General features: G+C 45.5%; 1 protein-coding gene across 1 annotated transcript; it reads left to right on the top strand.

Moving 5' to 3' along the window:
- Positions 1-1271: 1271 nt before the first annotated feature.
- Positions 1272-16623, top strand: LOC137321009 (putative uncharacterized protein DDB_G0271606). Its single transcript, XM_067983147.1, has 4 exons — positions 1272-1313; positions 9054-9222; positions 13231-13383; positions 14669-16623. The coding sequence occupies exons 1-4, from the start codon at positions 1272-1274 to the stop codon at positions 16621-16623; spliced, it is 2319 nt and encodes a 772-aa protein (XP_067839248.1).
- Positions 16624-19275: the final 2652 nt, after the last annotated feature.

Here is a 19275-nt window from a genome sequence, read left to right on the forward strand (position 1 = left end):
GCAGTCCTCCAATGGCTGCTCCTGGAGCAAACACCCACACTGCACAATGGAGCAGCACAGGGGAAAGGCTGCTCCTAGATTTAGTGATGCCTCACTCCAGGTGCTACTGGGTGGGGTGAGGAGGAGGAGGGAAGCGTTCTATTCAGCGGATGGGAGGAAGTGGCCTGCTTCTGCCACCAAGAAGGCCTGGCTCGAGGTGGCAGAGGAGGTCACCAGCAGCAGCAACATCTCCCGCACCTGGATCCAGTGCAGGAAGCGCTTCAATGACCTAACTAGGTCAGCAAAGGTGAAGACATTTACTGATTCTCCTACATTCCGTCTTCCACATCACCGCCCCCACCCCCCAACTCATTCTGCACTGCCAACTGTACTCTATCACATCACTCCTCACACCCACTCAAAGCTCATCCTCAACTTACCTGCACTTCCTCAGCACTTCCTCATCTCCCCATTACTCATCCCACCACTACCATTCAACCCATTCCTCATCCAATGTCATGGCTCTGTCTCATACTCACTCTCTGATACATCTCTTTCACAGTCAGCCGCACCCAAACCAATGCATTCATCGATTGGCCACTTCACCATCACTCACTCACGTATTTTCTCCCCTTATAGGAAAAGAGAGCCCAGAATGCACGGGAGAGGGCAAGGACCGGAGGGGGGCTGCAACAGATCGTCGTCCTCACAGACGCGAGCAGGAGGTGCTGGAGCTGAGCCGCACCCTCGAGTGCCCGTCCGTCAGAGTGGCCGAGACTGGCACCCGACAAACGTCTGGTGACAGAACTTTAACGTTCAGCACACACAATATGAATTGATGTTAACATGCCTCGCCATCTTCAGCACCTCAGTATGCTCATCGCAACACGACACATCTGTGATCATGCTTAATATTGCCTTCTCTTCTCTTACAGGGACTTCAGCAACCACTGTAATGGCAGAGGGCAATTCCTTAGAGGACCTACCAGTCTCTGAAGGTGCACCGTCACATACGCGAGAGCCATCCACCAGCGCAGATATACACGCCTCGGTGGATCCTAGTCCACAGTTAGTTGGGGTCACACACACGTGAGCACGAGCAAACACTGGTGGCAGGGGCAGCTGTGGAGAGTCCGCGCTGGTGGGAGCAATTGTCTCCAGGCGCTGCTCAGCTGGACACAGATGCTGAACCCTGGGGGCCATCCTTTAAAAGGAGAATGATCGAGGGGCAGCAGCGCATTTGCAAGGTGCTGGAACAGGTGCCACGCGCACTCTCCACAATCGCACAGAGGATGGAGGAGTCCAACTCCTGCATGAGTGGAATGATGGCACAGGTACTGGAATATAATCTCTGAGATACTGTCACAGGCTTGTGAGGGCATCTCTGACATACTGTTGCGAGTAAGTGCGGGAATGTCCGCAATGGAGGGAAAGCTAGCTTCCATGGAGCTTCAAGCACGGCTCACAAATGAGTCCATTCAAGCCCTGACAACGGCCATTCGGACTCATGGTGAACAATGTTCTGCCACCTTAAGCAGGCAGGCAGATACACTAACATTGGCCTTACAAGGCTTCACACATGTCCTCCAAACTGTTGCCCAGCAGAGTGGCAGGAGTGGTGTGGGCCTGGCCCAGGGGAGGGATGATGGCGTAAGGGGACATGAAAGTGGGGACGCCACTCAAAGCGCCCCCACGTCTCAGCCGTTGCCCCTCTCTCAACCAGTACCTGCAAATGCTGCCTCCTCTCCAGGTGGCCGAGTCTGCCCCTGCACAGGTGCAGGTGGAGCAGTCTTTGGAGAGGCCCTCACGGGCACCAAAACCAAGAGGGCGTAGGCCCAAAGCATCTAATCGGTCAGGGCATGAACAAGAGCAACCTGCCACTACCTCTGCTGCAGCCACAGGGGATGCACCACGTAGAAGTAATCGGAAAAGAAAGGCAAAGGTTTTGTAAGCACGAAGGGGATGCACAAGGGTGTTTGACAGTTGGTCATGTTTTTTATTTATATTTGCTTTTTGTTAAACTCACATTAAATATTATTATTGTCACCACTACTGCCACGTCTTGGCCATTCTTGACTGGCTTCTGTAATAAGGCCCATTCATGAGGTTCACCATGAACGCCCACACTTGATGCCACCCATTGGGTCACTCTACAGTGGGTGTATGTGTAGTTGCAGGGAGCGGGGGGCGGGAGGGGGGGCGGGGGGTGCGGGGGGCTGGTGTGGCCACTGCACTATCCTGGTGGTGAGGGCTGGACACTTCACACTGTCTGATGTTAGGAGAACCGTTCACATATCAGTGACTCCCTGGCCTCACTAGTATCCAGGTGAGCCACTGTTCTGCCCATGGGTTGCTCCTCCTCCTCCTCCTCCACCACCTCCTCCTCCTCCACCACCTCCTCCTCCTCCTATTCCTCCTCCTCCTCAATGTGGATGGCAGATGTGGATGGGGCCTCCTCAAGCAGCACCCCTCTCTATTGTGCCATGTTGTGCAGGGCACAACACACAACTATAATGCGTCCCACTCTGTCTGGTGCGTATTGAAGCGCTCCCCAGAACGATCAAGGCACCTGAGCGCATCTTGAGCAGCCCTATAGTATGCTCAGTTGTAGACCTGGTAGTGATATGACTGTCGTTATATGGATGCTGTTGCTTGGTGGTGGGGCTCGTCAGAGATGTCATGAGCCACGTGTGCAGGGGGCATCCCTTGTCCCCAAGGAGTCAGCTCTTGCGGGTGTTCAGTGCGTGGAAGAGGGGCAGGATGTTGGATTCCCGGAGGATGAAGGAATCATGGCAGCTGCCAGGGAATCTGGCGCACACGTGAAGGAATCTCTTGCGGTGGTCATAAACGAGCTGAGCGTTGATGGAGTGATAGCCCTTCCTGTTGATGAACAGTCCTGGCTCGTGTGGAGGTGCTCGTATTGCTATCTGGGTGCAATCGATTACACCCTGCACCCGTGGGAAGCCAGCCACAGCGTGGAATCCCACTGCCCTCTGGCTGGCTGGGGTCGTCCATGGGGAAGTTGATGTAGTGCGAGGCCCTGCGAAACAAGCTGTCGGTGACCTACCTTATGCACTTGTGTGCAGACGACTGAGAGACCCCGGCGATGTCCCCAATGGCACCCTGGAATGATCCGGAGGCGAAGAAGTTGGTGACTTTGACAGCGACAGGTAAGGAGATGCTGCTCGGCCCAGCTGGGAACAGCTCGGCATGAAGGAGGCTGCAGATCTCTGCGACTACCTGGCAACTGACCCTGAGCCTCCGTATGCACTGCTCCTCAGAGAGGTCCAGGAAGCTGAGCCTCAGTCTGTAGACCCTGTTGCGAGGGTAGTGCCTCCTGCAACATTGCTCTCTCTGTTGTTGCCCTCCGTACTCTTGTGCAGGTGCCTGTGGCGCAGCACTGTGTTGTGGAGCTCCATGTGGCGGAGATGGACACCGTGCCTGGCGAGGCTGGTGATGTTGCTTGTCCTTGGATGTAGTAGTGGATGGAGCCATGGCACCCCCCATCCTGACGGTGTGAGTTTGAGGGGGTCCGCAAAGTAGTTAAATATGTTTGCACAGCAGAGTTTTGGGTGGAAAGTAAGAATTTTGAGTGAAAACACAAAGGTCTTGCAGCCGAAACTTTGTCTGAAGTGACAGAGTGCCCTGCCGCAATAAATGACGTTTTCTCCCCACCTGTCAAATAAGCATTTGCATCTCCCATTGGCTGCTGGCTGAAACACGTCTGCTACAACAGGGAGTGTTTCCCACTGCACGGGAAACATGCTGAGGATCCTTCAAAATCGCACCCCTGCCAAAATGTCGAGTCAATCAAGTAGTTCAAGTACCTCAACTATCGGAGAAACTATGCAAATTATCATCCGGCCGGCTTTAATTGCCGATGGGACTCCCACATTCGGGAGGCGCGCACGCACCCGGACGCATCACTAGGGAACCCGGAAGTCAGCAGGTTGGAGCCAGGCTCCGAACCCGCTTTGCATTTTAGATATTTTCGGAGCCCCTCCACCCCCAATGCACCCACTCCGTCACTTGAAAATCGGCCCCAATGTATCTGTCTGCCTGTCTAAGGCAGCAGAATGTAGTTCACCCTGAGTCCACACGGTCATTGTCAGGACCTGAATGGACTCATTTGTGAGCCGTGCTTGAAGCTCAATGGAGGCTAGCCTTCTCTCCATCGCAGACATTCCCGCACTTACCTGCGACACTATCTCAGACATTTACGCAGTTACCTGCAACACTATCTCAGGCATTTCAGCAGGTACATGCGACACTATCTCAGTCAGTTTCTCACATACCTGTGCCACCATTCCACTCATGTGTTATTCTGGAGAGTGCACGTGGCACCTGTTCCAGTACCTCGCAAATGTGCTGCTGCTCCTCGATCATTCTCCTTTTAAAGAATAGACCCGGGGTTCAGCATCTGCGTCCAGCTGAGCAGAGCCTGGAGAGGAGTGCTCCCACCGACGCAGACTCTTCGCAGCTGCCCCTGGCACCAGTGTCTGCTCGTGCTCACGTGTGTGGTAACTCACCAGGTGTCAACCCAACTAACTGAGGACGAGGATCCACCGAGGTGTGAGTATCTGCGCTGGTGGATGGCTCGCTAAGATATGACAGTGCACCCTCAGAGGCCTGGAGTCCCTCTGAGGAATCGCCCTCTGCCGTCACTGCGGTCGTTGAAGGGCCTGTAAGGGAACATAAGGCAATATTAAACATGATTACAGATGTGTCATGTTGCGATGAGCATACTGAGCTGTTCAACATGCCAAGCATTCTTAAGACCAATTCATGTTTTATGTGATGAATTTAAAGTTGTGTCACCAGACGTTTGTGGGGTGCCAGTCTCGGCGTCCCTGATGGACAGGCATTCGAGGGAACAGATGATCTGCAGGGCTTCCTCCTCCGTGTCTCTGAGGCCCCCCTCCAGTCCTCGCCCTCTCATGTGCATTCTGATCTCTCTTCTCCTAGAAGGGGAGAAAGTACAGACGTGTGAGTGAGTGAGGATGAAGTGGCCAGGCGATGAATGCATTGCTTTGGCTGAGGCTGACCGTGAAGGAGGTGCATCAGAGGGTGAGTATCAGACAGAGACATCAGATTGGGTGAGGATTGGGGTGAGTGATAGTGGTGGGGTCACAAATGGGGAGGTGAGGAAGTGCTGAGGAAGTGCAGGTAAGTTGAGGATGAGCCTTAGGTAGGTGAGAGGAGTGATGTGATAGATTAGTCTTGGCAATGCAGAATGAGATCGGGAGGGGGGTGCGGTGATGTGGAACATGGAATGTAGGAGAATCAATAAGTGTACTCACCTTTGCTGACCTAGTTAGGTCATTGAAGCACTTCCTGCACTGGACCCAAGTGCGGGCGATGTTGCTGCTGCTGGTGACCCCCTCTGCCATCTTGAGCCAGGCCTTCTTGGTGGCAGAGACAGGCCACTTCCTCCCGTCCGCTGGGTAAAAAAATTCCCTCCTTCTCCTCGCCCCGGCCAGTAGCACCTGGAGTGAGACATCATTAAATCTTGGAGCAGCCTTGCCCTGTGTGTTCTTGATCTTTGCTCCAGCAAAAGCCATTGAAGCAATGGCCCTTTAAATGTCGATGCTCCAGCTGACAGCCTGTCATGCGGGTGCACAGTCCGCCCACTGTGCAGCTTTCGGAAGGCAAACTCTGAAGCCACGTTAAGGGCCACCAATTAACTCATGATCGCTCGGGGAACGGTAAGTTTTTATTATCCGGGTTTGCCGCACACCTATTGACCCCTCCCCCCCACACCACTGACATCCTGCCACCCTTTGAAAATTGAGCCCATTGTTTTACCTGATAGGGTGATTCAGCAGAGGCCACAAATTGTCTTTGATCACTCAGCCTTGAGAGTTACCATAGATCTCTCAGCAGTGAGATATCGATGGGCATGTTTTGACCATCAGATAGCGATTCCTCCGAGGACAGCTGTGTAATGTTCCTGTACAGGGCCTTTGTTCTCTGTAACTGTCTCTAGTTGAATGACTTGATTGACAGTTCAGTCAAGGTGAAGGCTTGGGGAGTGATTCTTGTTAAAACTGAAGCTATTGCAGCTAATTAAATGAGGTAATGCTATGCAACATGTAACAGGTAGCAGGGTGGAAACAAAGGTGTAAAAGGTGAGTGTTAGAATAGACACTTAAGAATTCAACTAGGCCTGATCAGCTGTTAACCCTTCAAGTTTGAGAGCTGTAATGTGTGAGTCCTGTGGTAACTTGTACTGTAAGTGTGTTAAGTATATGTGCAATTATTATCAATAGTAGTTATCATTACACACTTATTTCCTGTGTAAGCCACTAAATGCCTTTGAACTCGATTTTCTTTTGGAATACGTTATAAATGTATATGTAAGAACATCTATTCCCTAACTCAATGACAATGATCCACTCGCTGAATTATATTTTTTATGGGAGCATTTAGTGTATATGCGAAGCAGTATTGCCCTATCACCGTCTCATCTTATCATCACCTTCACGCAGAGCTTTCATCTCAATACTTCCTTATCTACGACATTTACACCTGCCGTTCAATTATAGAAGTACATGGACATCTCGAAAGAACTGACTTAATACAATGGAGGTGTTAGCAGCTGTTCTTCAAGAGACTCAGCTTTGAAGAATATCACATCAGAGGACCACCAAAAGAATGCAGAATGCAGCTAAAGATGTCCAAAACTCCTCTACTATTCAGTTTTATCCCAAAATCTGGTACCTCAGTTCAAAGCGTTTAATGTCCTTCAAGTACAGGAGAGCAAACTTTATATGGATATCATTTGGCTTTTAATATATAGGACATTGCTGCAGGAGTTCCTCAGGGCAGTGTCCTGGGCACAACCATCTTCAGCTGCTTCATCAAAGACCTTCCCTCCATCATAAGGTCAGAAATGGGGATGTTCGCTGATGATTGCACAGTGTTCAGTTCCATTTGCAGCCCCTCAGATAATGAAGCAGTCCGTGCCCGCATGCAGCAAGACCTGGACAACATCCAGGCTTGGGCTGATAAGTGGCAAGTAACATTCGCAACAGACAAGAGCCAGACAATGACCATCTCCAACAAGAGAGAGTCTACCTATCTCCCCTTGACATTCAATGGCATTACCATTGCCAAATCCCCCACCATCAACATCCAGGGGGTCACCATTGACCAGAAACTTAACTGGACCAGCCACAAAAGTACTGTGGCTACAAGAGCAGGTCAGAGGCTGGGTATTCTGCGGCGAGTGACTCACCTCCTGACTCCCCAAAGTCTTTCCACCATCTACAAGGCACAAGTCAGGAGTGTGATGGAATACTCTCCACTTGCCTGGATGAGTGCAGCTCCAACAACACTCAAGAAGCTCGACACCATCCAGGACAAAGCAGCCCACTTGATTGGCACCCCATCCACCACCCTAAACATTCATTCCCTTCACCACCGGCGCACTGTGGCTACAGTGTGAACCATCCACAGGATGCATTGTAGCAACTCGCCAAGGCTTCTTTGACAGCAAACCCGCAACCTCTACCACCTAGAAAGACAAGGGCAGCAGGCACATGGGAACAACACCACCTGCACGTTCCCCTCCAAGTCACACACCATCCCGACTTGGAAATATATCGCCGTTCCTTCATCGTCGCTGGGTCAAAATCCTGGAACTCCCTCCTAACAGCACTGTGGGAGAACCTTCACCACACGGACTGCAGCGGTTCAAGAAGGCGGCTCACCACCACCTTCTCAAGGGCAATTAGGGATGGGAAATAAATGCTGGCCTTGCCAGCGATGCCCACATTCCATGAACAAATAAAAAAATATATATGCACAGTGTTAGTTATACAATCTATGCCTCTTAATTCAAAGTCATTCAATTCAAATTATCCAATAATTCAATTTTTTGACATTGATTTTTACTTTATCGTGTTATTTATATTGCTTCATTCAAATTATTGTATAATTCATTTTTTTTCAGCACAAACAAGACAGAATTTTCAGGAGTTGTCTGTATATCCTGTAAGGAACAAATTCTACCCCATGCCATTGTGGCAAACCCTTTTCAGGATTTTAATTTTTATTGATATAGCACAACATTACTTTTTGTCTAACAATTTTTATATAGGGCATTTTTGTAAAGTTGTATTTCAGTCCTATTAAGCAAACCTCAATTTGTATCAACACTCCAGCAGATCTCCTATGGCATTGCTCACTGTGAGTCTGATGATATGCTGTTTCATCCCATGTAACATAGAAGATATCATCAAGGCCATTGATTTACAATGGCTTAATGAGTGGAATTGTATTCTTATTACAGAATATTCTGGGCATATTAATGGTATCTTAAGTGGAAATTTTATGATTTATGCACACTTGTAACAATGCCTAGGTTATCAGATCGTAATGCTGAAGTTAAAAGCGTGGCCAACAATGTTATAACAACAACTTGCCTGTACAAAATATCTTTAAAGTAGAAAAGTGCTTGACAGAGACATAAGGAAAGTGGATACTAAATCAAAGAAGGAGAGGTTAGGCAGGATGATCAAAACCTTGGTCAAAAAGGTGGGTTTTCAAGGGGTCTTTAAAGAGAAGAGGGAGGTGCGGAGGTAGAAGGGTCTGACAAGGGAAATCCAGAGGGTGGGATTTAGGTGGCAGAAGGTATGGCTGCTAATGGTGGGGGGAAGGGTGGGGGGAATGAAGAAGAACAGAAGTTTAGGTGGTTTTAAAGGGGTGGAGGAGGTTTTGGAGATGGAGATGGGTGAGGCCATGTAGGGAGTAAAAGACAAGGACAAGAATTTCAAATCTGAGGCATGAGGGGATCAGGAGCCAATGTAGGTCAGCGAGGATGGGGGTGATGGGTGAGTGGAGTTTTGGGCAGAGATGCAAGTTTTGGGGAGTTTGGGATGAGTGGTAGGGAAGTATAAAACACTAAGGAAGGAAGGGACAGAAAAGAATGCTAGTGCAGAGAGTTTGTTGGTGATAAATGAGAAAGAGATTGGTTGTGGTGGGTGGGTGGTAAAGTGCTTTGCATGTTTTAAAAAATATTAATATTTTTAAAAGTGCCTAAGAAATTTAAACCCAGTTCCTACTGACAGCAGGAAACCAGCAAGGACCATGGAGGCCGAAATGGAGTCAGCCTCAGGCACCTTGTTACTGTGAGAACATTGCCCAGCACCTCCCAGCTTGAAGATGTGAGTCAGGATAATTCGCCTACAGCACCACAGTACCACTTACTTTGGAGATGGATGCTGGAGGATTCTAGCAATGGTAAGGACATTCAATAGATAAGTTCAAGTATAACAGAAAAACTACACAGAAAAATCTGACAGAAATAGTGTGATGGAAAATTGTGACGGATAAAGTGATAAAGGAAGTGTGCACCACAAGCAAAACTTTTAATATATTACTACCTGATCTCCAATGATGATGCTCATGAAGAATAGAGGTAATATACGATGTGTGACATCTGAAGTGTGGGAGGAAGTAAATGTGGCACTTGTAGGAAGTGTGTGCTATGCAAAAGACTTTTAATATTACATAGGAGATCTCCCATGACATTGCCGAGGTGAGTAGAAGGATATGTTGTTTTAGGACAACACAGTTAGCGAATTAAATAAGTAATATAAGGAGGTGAATGGGCAGGCCAGTAGGCATCCCCTGAGTCCATGAATTAAAGAAATAGTGGGAGGAACTTTCAACTTGGGCAGGAGCGTTAAACGGGTAGTAGTGGATTGGCAACGTTTCCATTTGGAAAGGAAAATCAGGGGGTTGTACCACAGATATCCAATCTAATGTTCATTTTACAACCTGCCAAAGTGGAGAGTTCCATCCAATGGCTGAGTTAAAAAATATTGGAGTCAATGAGCTAAGTAAATAATATCCTAACAAATGTATAGAATAAATATCAGAGCACATTAATTAAATAAATACTATCAGAGCCACAAAATTAAGAAAATAATATTAAGGTCAGAAGTTAAATAAATAATGTTGGTGGCTGGAACTAAATTTATACTGGGGTGAGGAATTAAATAAATAAGGAGCTGGCTTGGCCTGTCAGCAGACATCCCTGGAGTTCATGAATTAAATAAATAATATCTGAGACACAGAGTAAAACAAATAATATCTGAGACACAAAGTAAAATAAATAATATCGGAGCCACAGAAAGAAATAAGTAATAATGGGCCGAGAATGAAAGTAATATTGAGGTCAGGAACTAAAGAAATAATAATGGGGCCATGAATGAAATAAATAATAACAAAGCCACAGAATTAAGTATTACATAGAATTACATAGAATGTACAGCACAGAAACAGGCCATTTGGCCCAAAAATCCATGCCAGTGTTTATGCTCTACACGAGCCTACTCCCTCCTTAATCTAACCCTATCAGCATACCCATCTACTCCTTTCTCCCTCATGTGTTTATCTAGCTTCCCCTTAAATGCATCTATGCTATTCGCTTCAACTACTCCTTGTGGTAGCATGTTCCACATTCTAACCACTCTCTGGGTAAAGAATTTTCTCCTGAATTCCCTATTGGATTTATTAGTGACTATCTTATATTTATGGCCCCTAGTTCTGGTCTCCCCCGCAAGTGGAAACATCTTCTCTACGTCTACTCTATCAAACCCTTTCATAATCTTAAAGACCTCTATCAGGTCACCTCTCAGTCTTCACTTTTCTAGAGAAAAGAGCTCCAGCCTCTTCAATCTTTGCTGATAGATATAACCTCTCAGTTCTGGTATCATCCTGGTAAATCTTTTTTGCACCTTCTCCTGTGCCTCTATATCCTTTATATAATATGGAGACCAGAACTGTTCACAGTACTCCAAGTGTGGTCTAACCAAGCTTCTATACAGATTTAACATAATTTATAGAATCATAGAAGTTTACAACATGGAAATTTCCCTGCTTTTCAATTCTATCTCTCTAGAAATGAACCCCAGTGCTTGGTTTGCTTTTTTTATGGCCTTATTAACCTGTGTTGCTACTTTTAGTGATTTTCAAACCCCCAGATCCCTCTGCTCCTCTACCCCATTTAGACTCTTATTATCCAAGCAGTATGTGGCCCCTTATTCTTCCTATCAAAATGTAATACTTCACACTTATCTATATTGAAATTCATTTGCCAATTACATGTCCATTCTGCAAGTTTATTAATGTCTTCTTGTATTTTGTCGCAGTCCTCCTCGGTATTAACTATACCCCCCAATTTGGTGTTGTCCACAAATTTTGAAATTGTACTTCTGATTCCCGAGTCCAAATCATTTTTGTAAATAGTGAACAACAGTGGTCCCAGCACCGAAACTTGTGGAACATCACTTCCCACCTTTTGTCAGTCTGAGTAACTACCTTTAACCCCTACTCTCTGTTTTCTGTTTTGTAGCCAGCTTGCTATCCATTCTGCTGCCTGTCCTCTGACTCCACATGCACTGACCGTAGTCATGAGTCTACAGTGCAGTACCTTATCGAAGGCCTTTTGAAAATCCAAAAATATTACATCTACTACATTACCCTTGTCTACTCTTTCTGTTACTTCTCTAAAGAATTCAATAACGTTGGTCAAGCATGACCTTCCCTTTTGAAACCCGTGCTGACTATTCTTTATTATATTTTCAGTTTCTAGATGTTTTTCTATTACATCTTTGAGTAAGGATTCCATTATCTTTATTACCACTGACATTAAGCTAATTGGTCTTGATATTTTTTTTGATCTCTTCTTCTAATATCATGCCCACCATGTTATTCTCCCTGGTAAATACTGAGGCAAATAAATATTTAATATTATTTAATATTTCTGCCATTTCATTGTCATTACCTGTGTATCGTGTATACGTGTGTATGCCTTTGTGGCCCTACCCCTAGGTTAGGCTAAGAATTAATTAAATAAATAAATGATTATGGAGGTAGCTGGTTCGGTCAGCAGACAATATTCTGTGAAGGTGTTTCACCTCGGCAGTGGAAGAATTACAAAATGTGGAAAAACAAGATAAAAAGCAGTGATCAATGAATTAAATAAATAAAATAAAGCAGCAAAAAAAAGGAAAGAATTGTGGGTGGACACTAGAGGCTGGAGGGAACAGAAACAGGGGCGAATTTTATTTAAAATATTAAACATTAAATATTTTTGGGGAGCTTAGTCGAATACAAGCTTACCAAACTTGGTTAAGGAAAAGACGGGTGAACATAGAGGATTGGGGCCGGATCATGGTGGCTAGCTGCATAGTGTCACCCAGCTGGGGGACCAGCATCTACACCATGACAGGTAGCTAGGCTATTGCCATTGTAAAAACGTTCACACAAAGGGAGTGATTATAATCTCAGTACTGCCACTTTTTAGGCCTGTAAACAAGGTGGAAGCGAGAGAAAAGTTCTGGGGGTGCTGGGGGGCAGGGGGGTTCTGTTGTTCCAATTTTCGAGTGGGCCTCAATTTAGGCAGCCAGTGATCCCACCATAAACAGATTGGGGCTTAATTAAAATATTCATATGGGGTCAACTGATGTGGTCAGAATGCCCACCTCCGCCCCTACCCCTCAAAGCCATCAGCGCTGCCACCACGACTTCCTCAACCCACCCACAAACTAATGGTGGTACAAGCCAGGAAGCGGCCACTTTTATTAAAAGATCATTAGCTGGCATGCACATTTTCTTCATTCATCTGTGAATTTTGTGCCTTAAAGGCTTTCCTTAAATTCATCTCCTTGCTGCTCATTAAATATCCCTGATACTGAAATATGCCGCCCTGTTTGCTCCCCCTATCTTTAAAGCCACCCACCCCCCCTTAAGGGCTGCTGCTGACCCATGATCAATTCCGCCCACCAAAGGCCTGGCAACCAAAATCGATTGAGCCTCAGGCCATCGTCATCGGGCAGGAGTACCATTTGCCCCACTCACCATTCTCCCAAAGTGTGTTGAACATGAAAATCAACCAGAAGGTGTTCACATAGCATTTTGCCATTATAAAATGTTAACATAAAAAGGTGAAAAAATGATGACACTGGAACCAAACAAAAAGTTCACAGGAAGTGTGTGATATATGCAAGACTTTAATAGTGGATAAAAATATTTATGGGACTAGGTGGTTTAGTTAGACAATGGCCTTTCACCTCTGTGCGACCATTAAAAAAGTACAAAAGAGTAACAGCAGGAGCCAGGAGAGTTGGCAGAAATGACCATGATGATATTCTGGATATCATCTGGATATTTGCTGATTTAAATCCTTTTTAGTTTCTGAAAACAGCTTAATTGAGTGAAGTTCCTTGGTTGCTCACACAGCTCCCCAAATGACTGGGAAATCCTGCAGGGGGAAAGAACTCTTTGGTTCCAAATTGCTGCAGGATCAAAAGAATACAAAGGAAGAAAATGACTCTCCTAAGAAATGGACGTGTGACCCTTTCAGCTCCTTCAGCAGCCCAGCTGCTTATGGCAGTAAGTAGCTGAGCCATGCAAACTAGGAAAGTCATAGGTTTGATCCCTGTTTTGTGGTGAGTTAACTCTTTTCAACCAATAAGTTCCTACATATGTTTCTATGTAGTAAGAGTGTTACAATTGGCCTGAGTGACCCTAGTCAAAGAAGGGAAAGTCATTAATGTTTCCTGTTCCTGGTCACTAACTAGCGAATCCTGATAGAAATGTGGGTGTGTGGATGTTGGATGAGGACAAGTTAGGCTGAGCTATGATGACCCCAATGATAAAATAGCCCAACAGCACTCACTGCCCAAGCCTCATACATGAAGAATCATGACCTGGGTGAAGTATCACAGTTCAACCAATGATGTTCAACAAACAAAGTTCAACCAACGCCATCAACCAACACTGTTCAACCAACACAGTTCAACCAATGCCATTCAAACAACACCGTTCAACCAACACGGTTCAATCAATGCCATTCAAACAACACCGTTCAACCAACACCGTTCAACCAATGCCATTCAAACAACACCGTCCAACCAACACGGTTCAATCAATGCCGTTCAAACAACACCGTTCAACCAACACCGTTCAACCAATGCCATTCAAACAACACCGTTCAACCAACAACGTTCAACCAATGCCATTCAAACAACACCGTTCAACCAATGCCATTCAAACAACACCGTTCAACCAACACCGTTCAACCAATGCCATTCAACCAACACCGTTCAACCAACACCGTTCAACCAATGCCATTCAAACAACACCGTTCAACCAACAACGTTCAACCAATGCCATTCAAACAACACCGTTCAACCAACACCGTTCAACCAACACCGTTCAACCAATGCCATTCAAACAACACCGTTCAACCAACAACGTTCAACTAATGCCATTCAAACAACACCGTTCAACCAACAACGTTCAACTAATGCCATTCAAACAACACCGTTCAACCAACACCGTTCAACCAATGCCATTCAACCAACACCGTTCAACCAACACCGTTCAACCAACACCGTTCAACCAATGCCATTCAAACAACACCGTTCAACCAACACCGTTCAACCAATGCCATTAAACAACACCGTTCAACCAATGCCATTCAAACAACACCGTTCAACCAACACCGTTCAACCAACGCCATTCAAACAACACCGTTCAACCAACACCGTTCAACCAATGCCATTCAACCAACACCGTTCAACCAACACCGTTCAACCAATGCCATTCAAACAACACTGTTAAACCAACGCCGTTCAACCAACGTCGTTCAACCAACGTCGCTCAACCAATGCAGTTCAAACAATTCAGTTCAAACAACGCAGTTCAAACAACACCGTTCAACCAACGCAGTTCAAACAACGCAGTTCAAACAACGCAGTTCAAACAACACTGTTCAACCAACGCAATTCAAACAACGCAGTACAAACAATGCAGTTCAAACAACTCAATTCAAACAACGCAGTTCAAACAACACCGTTCAACCAATGCAGTTCAAACAACGCAGTTCAAACAATGCAGTTCAACCAACGCAGTTCAAACAACGCAGTTCAAACAATGCAGTTCAAACAACGCAGTTCAAACAATGCAGTTCAACCAACGCAGTTCAAACAACTCAGTTCAACCAACGCAGTTCAAACAACACCGTTCAACCAACGCAGTTCAAACAACGCAGTTCAAATAACGCAGTTCAACCAACGCAGTTCAACCAACGCCGTTCAACCAATGCAGTTCAAACAACTCAGTTCAAACAACGCAGTTCAAACTACACCGTTCAACCAACGCAGTTCAAACAACGCAGTTCAAACAACGCAGTTCAACCAACGCAGTTCAACCAACACAGTTCAAACAACTCAGTTCAACCAACGCAGTTCAAACAACACCGTTCAAACAACACAGTTCAAACAACGCAGTTCAACCAACACAGTTCAAACAACTCAGTTCAACCAACGCAGTTCAAACAACACCGTTCAAACAACGCAGTTCAAACAATGCAGTTCAACCAACGCAGTTCAACCAACGCCGTTCAACCAATGCAGTTCAAACAACTCAGTTCAAACAATGCAGTTCAAACAACACCATTCAAACAACACTGTTCAACCAACGCCGTTCAAACAATACTGTTCAACCACCGCCATTCAAACTACTCAGTTCAAACAACGCAGTTCAAACAACGCAGTTCAAACAACACTGTTCAACCAACGCAATTCAAACAACGCAGTTCAAACAATGCAGTTCAACCAACGCAGTTCAAACAACTCAGTTCAACCAACGCAGTTCAAACAACACCGTTCAACCAACGCAGTTCAAACAACGCAGTTCAAACAACACTGTTCAACCAACGCAGTTCAAACAACTCAGTTCAAACAACGCAGTTCAAACAACGCCGTTCAACCAACGCAGTTCAAACAATGCAGTTCAAACAATGCAGTTCAACCAACACAGTTCAAACAACTCTGTTCAACCAACGCAGTTCAAAGAACGCAGTTCAAACAACACCGTTCAACCAACGCAGTTCAAACAATGCAGTTCAAACAATGCAGTTCAACCAACACAGTTCAAACAACTCTGTTCAACCAACGCAGTTCAACCAACACCGTTCAACCAACGCCGTTCAAACAACGCAGTTCAAACAATGCAGTTCAACCAACACAGTTCAAACAACTCAGTTCAACCAACGCAGTTCAAACAACACCGTTCAACCAACGCAGTTCAACCAACGCCGTTCAACCAATGCAGTTCAAACAACTCAGTTCAAACAATGCAGTTCAAACAACACCATTCAAACAACAGCGTTCAACCAACGCCGTTCAAACAATACTGTTCAACCACCGCCATTCAAACTACTCAGTTCAAACAACGCCATTCAAACAACACCGTTCAACCAATGCAGTTCAAACAACTCAGTTCAAACAACACCATTCAACCGACGCAGTTCAATCAACGCAGTTCAAACAACGCAGTTCAAACAACACTGTTCAACCAACGCAGTTCAAACAACGCAGTTCAAACAACGCAGTTCAACCAACGCCGTTCGAACAACTCAGTTCAAACAACACTGTTCAACCAACGCAGTTCAACCAACGCAGTTCAAACAACTCAGTTCAAACAACACTGTTCAACCAACGCAGTTCAACCAACGCAGTTCAACCAACGCAGTTCAAACAACGCAGTTCAAACAACACCATTCAACCAACGCAGTTCAAACAACGCAGTTCAAACAACGCAGTTCAACCAACGCTGTTCAATTAACACCGTTCAACCAAAGCAGTTCAAATAACGCAGTTCCACGAACACAGTTCAACCAACGCCATTCAAACGCCGTTCAAACAACGCAGTTCAACCAATGCAGCTCAAACACGACCATTCAACCAATGCCTTTCAAACAACGCAGTTCAACCAATGCAGTTCAAACACGACCATTCAACCAATGCCTTTCAAACAACGCCGTTCAACCAATGCTGTTCAAAAAACGCAGTTCAACCAATGCAGTTCAAACAACACCATTCAAACAACACAGTTCAACCAATGCAGTTCAAACAACATCATTCAAACAACGCCGTTCAACTAATGCTGTTCAAACAACGCAGTTCAACCAATGCAGTTCAAACACGACCATTCAACCAATGCCTTTCAAACAATGCCGTTCAACCAATGCAGTTCAAATAATGCAGTTCAAACAACGCAGTTCAAACAACACCGTTCAACCAAAGCAGTTCAAATAACGCAGTTCCACGAACACTGTTCAACCAATGCCTTTCAAACAACGCCGTTCAACCAATGCAGTTCAAACACGACCATTCAACCAATGCCTTTCAAACAACACCATTCAACCAATGCAGTTCAAACAACACCATTCAACCAATGCAGTTCAAACAACGCAGTTCAACCAATCCAGTTCAAACAACAACATTCAAACAACGCAGTTCAACCAATGCAGTTCAAACGCGACCATTCAACCAATGCCTTTCAAACAACGCCGTTCAACCAATGCAGTTCAACCAACACCGTTCAACCAATGCAGTTCAAACAACGCAGTTCAACCAATGCAGTTCAAACAACACCATTCAACCAATGCAGTTCAACCAACACCGTTCAACCAATGCTGTTCAACCAATGCAGTTCAAACAATGCCGTTCAACCAACACCATTCAAACAACGCAGTTCAACCAACACCATTCAAACAACGCAGTTCAACTAATGCCGTTCAAACAATGCAGTTCAACCAACACCGTTCAACCAACACCGTTCAACCAACACCGTTCAACCAATGCCATTCAACCAATGTCATTCAACCAACACCGTTCAACCAATGCCATTCAACCAATGCCATTCAACCAACACCGTTCAACCAACGCCGTTCAACCAACGCCGTTCAACCAACGCCGTTCAACCAATGCCATTCAACCAATGCCATTCAACCAACACCGTTCAACCAACACCGTTCAACCAACGCCGTTCAACCAACGCCGTTCAACCAACGCCGTTCAACCAACGCCGTTCAACCAACGCCGTTCAACCAACGCCGTTCAACCAACGCCGTTCAACCAACAATCTCTCTCTTCCCCCTCCCATCTGTCTCCTCCCACCTATACCCCTTTGTCTAGGTTCAGTTATTCGCTCTGTCCTCTAACCCTGCTTGACCTGAAGATCACACTTGACTCCCTGTGTGCACTACCACAGGAGATCAATTAGGAAGATTCATTTGTTGTCTGTAGATCTTTTGGTGATCTCTTATGCCACATCTTCTCATCTTGCCATCACGGTGTCTACAACCATTTTGGAACTGGATTGTAAAGCACAGGTGCAGCAGAATTTTATATGCTTTTGCTTTGGTTAATACCATGGAAGGTGTGGTTTTAATAATGTCACTGGCAATCAGCTACGAGCACTTCTTACTTGCCTTTAAAAACTTCATATGTGGAACACTGCAATTCAATTTCCTTAAGTTCATTTTACACCTTTCTGCTTGTCATATGAAAATAACAATGATCTAAAACCTGTTAGTAAACAGTGGCAATAACAATTATGGAATCACACCACCACACAGCAACATTGTACAAAAATACAAAATCAGATCTCCAGTCATTGCTATCAGGCCCTGTTGCGGTTGTGTGAGAAAATGGTTAGGGGCTGGTTACCAAGAATAGGCTTTAGAAGGAAAACAAGTAATCTCAACGGGAAGGACAAATGATGGCACAGCAATGATTTTAAAATCTTTGCTCACACACAAAACAAGAAAAAGACAGTATAATCTCCCAAAGGACATTAAATCCTTCACTCTGTTGGAGGCCAGCATAAACAATGGTAAACTCAGCAGTCTCTGATCTTCCCCACTTCCGCAGTGTATGTGCAGACAACTATAATGATTTTATCATCTAGTTGTCTCTATTAGACTTGTCTATTTCCTTCCTTCATGTATCATTTTATAGGGTATTTAAAAAATCAATTTTCTTCACTTCGTCCAGGCTCCATGTACAGATCCAGCTTCTTGCTGATGCAGGACAAGCCTCCGTCACATGCTTCATTCTGTCCTAGCCCTTCCCTCCCTCCTAAGTATGATGGCAGAAAAAAGGAATGCAATTCATTTAACTTCCAGCAACAGCCACATGCTGTGCTATCATCCATTCACAAATATCTCATACTGTGCATAGTTTTAACATTGCATTCCCTCATGTCTTTCTCAACATGCTCCAATATATCTCCTATCATATTTAAACCAATGTACACAAAGGAATGTATAACTGAAACTTATTTTTGCACAGTTTCTCAACAGGGGGATAGACTCGCTTAAAAAATATAGGGGGGAGTTTTCATTTTCAGGAGCGTGGTTGACGGAGCAGACGTGTTCACCACCCGAAGTCGGTGGAGCAGCCATGGTCACCACCTGATGCCAGTGGCGCA

This window comes from Heptranchias perlo, chromosome 1 (genome assembly GCF_035084215.1).
Source record: "Heptranchias perlo isolate sHepPer1 chromosome 1, sHepPer1.hap1, whole genome shotgun sequence".
NCBI lineage: Eukaryota > Metazoa > Chordata > Chondrichthyes > Hexanchiformes > Hexanchidae > Heptranchias > Heptranchias perlo.

Excerpts from the sequence above, each read along its gene's own strand:
- LOC137321009 (XM_067983147.1), top strand. The coding sequence starts at position 1,272 with ATGGAGGAGTCCAACTCCTGCATGAGTGGAATGATGGCACAG. Across the intron at positions 1,314-9,053 it reads TGAGTGGAATGATGGCACAG|GAAACCAGCAAGGACCATGG; the intron begins GTACTGGAATAT and ends TACTGACAGCAG. Across the intron at positions 13,384-14,668 it reads CAGCCCAGCTGCTTATGGCA|TTCAAACAATTCAGTTCAAA; the intron begins GTAAGTAGCTGA and ends CAACCAATGCAG.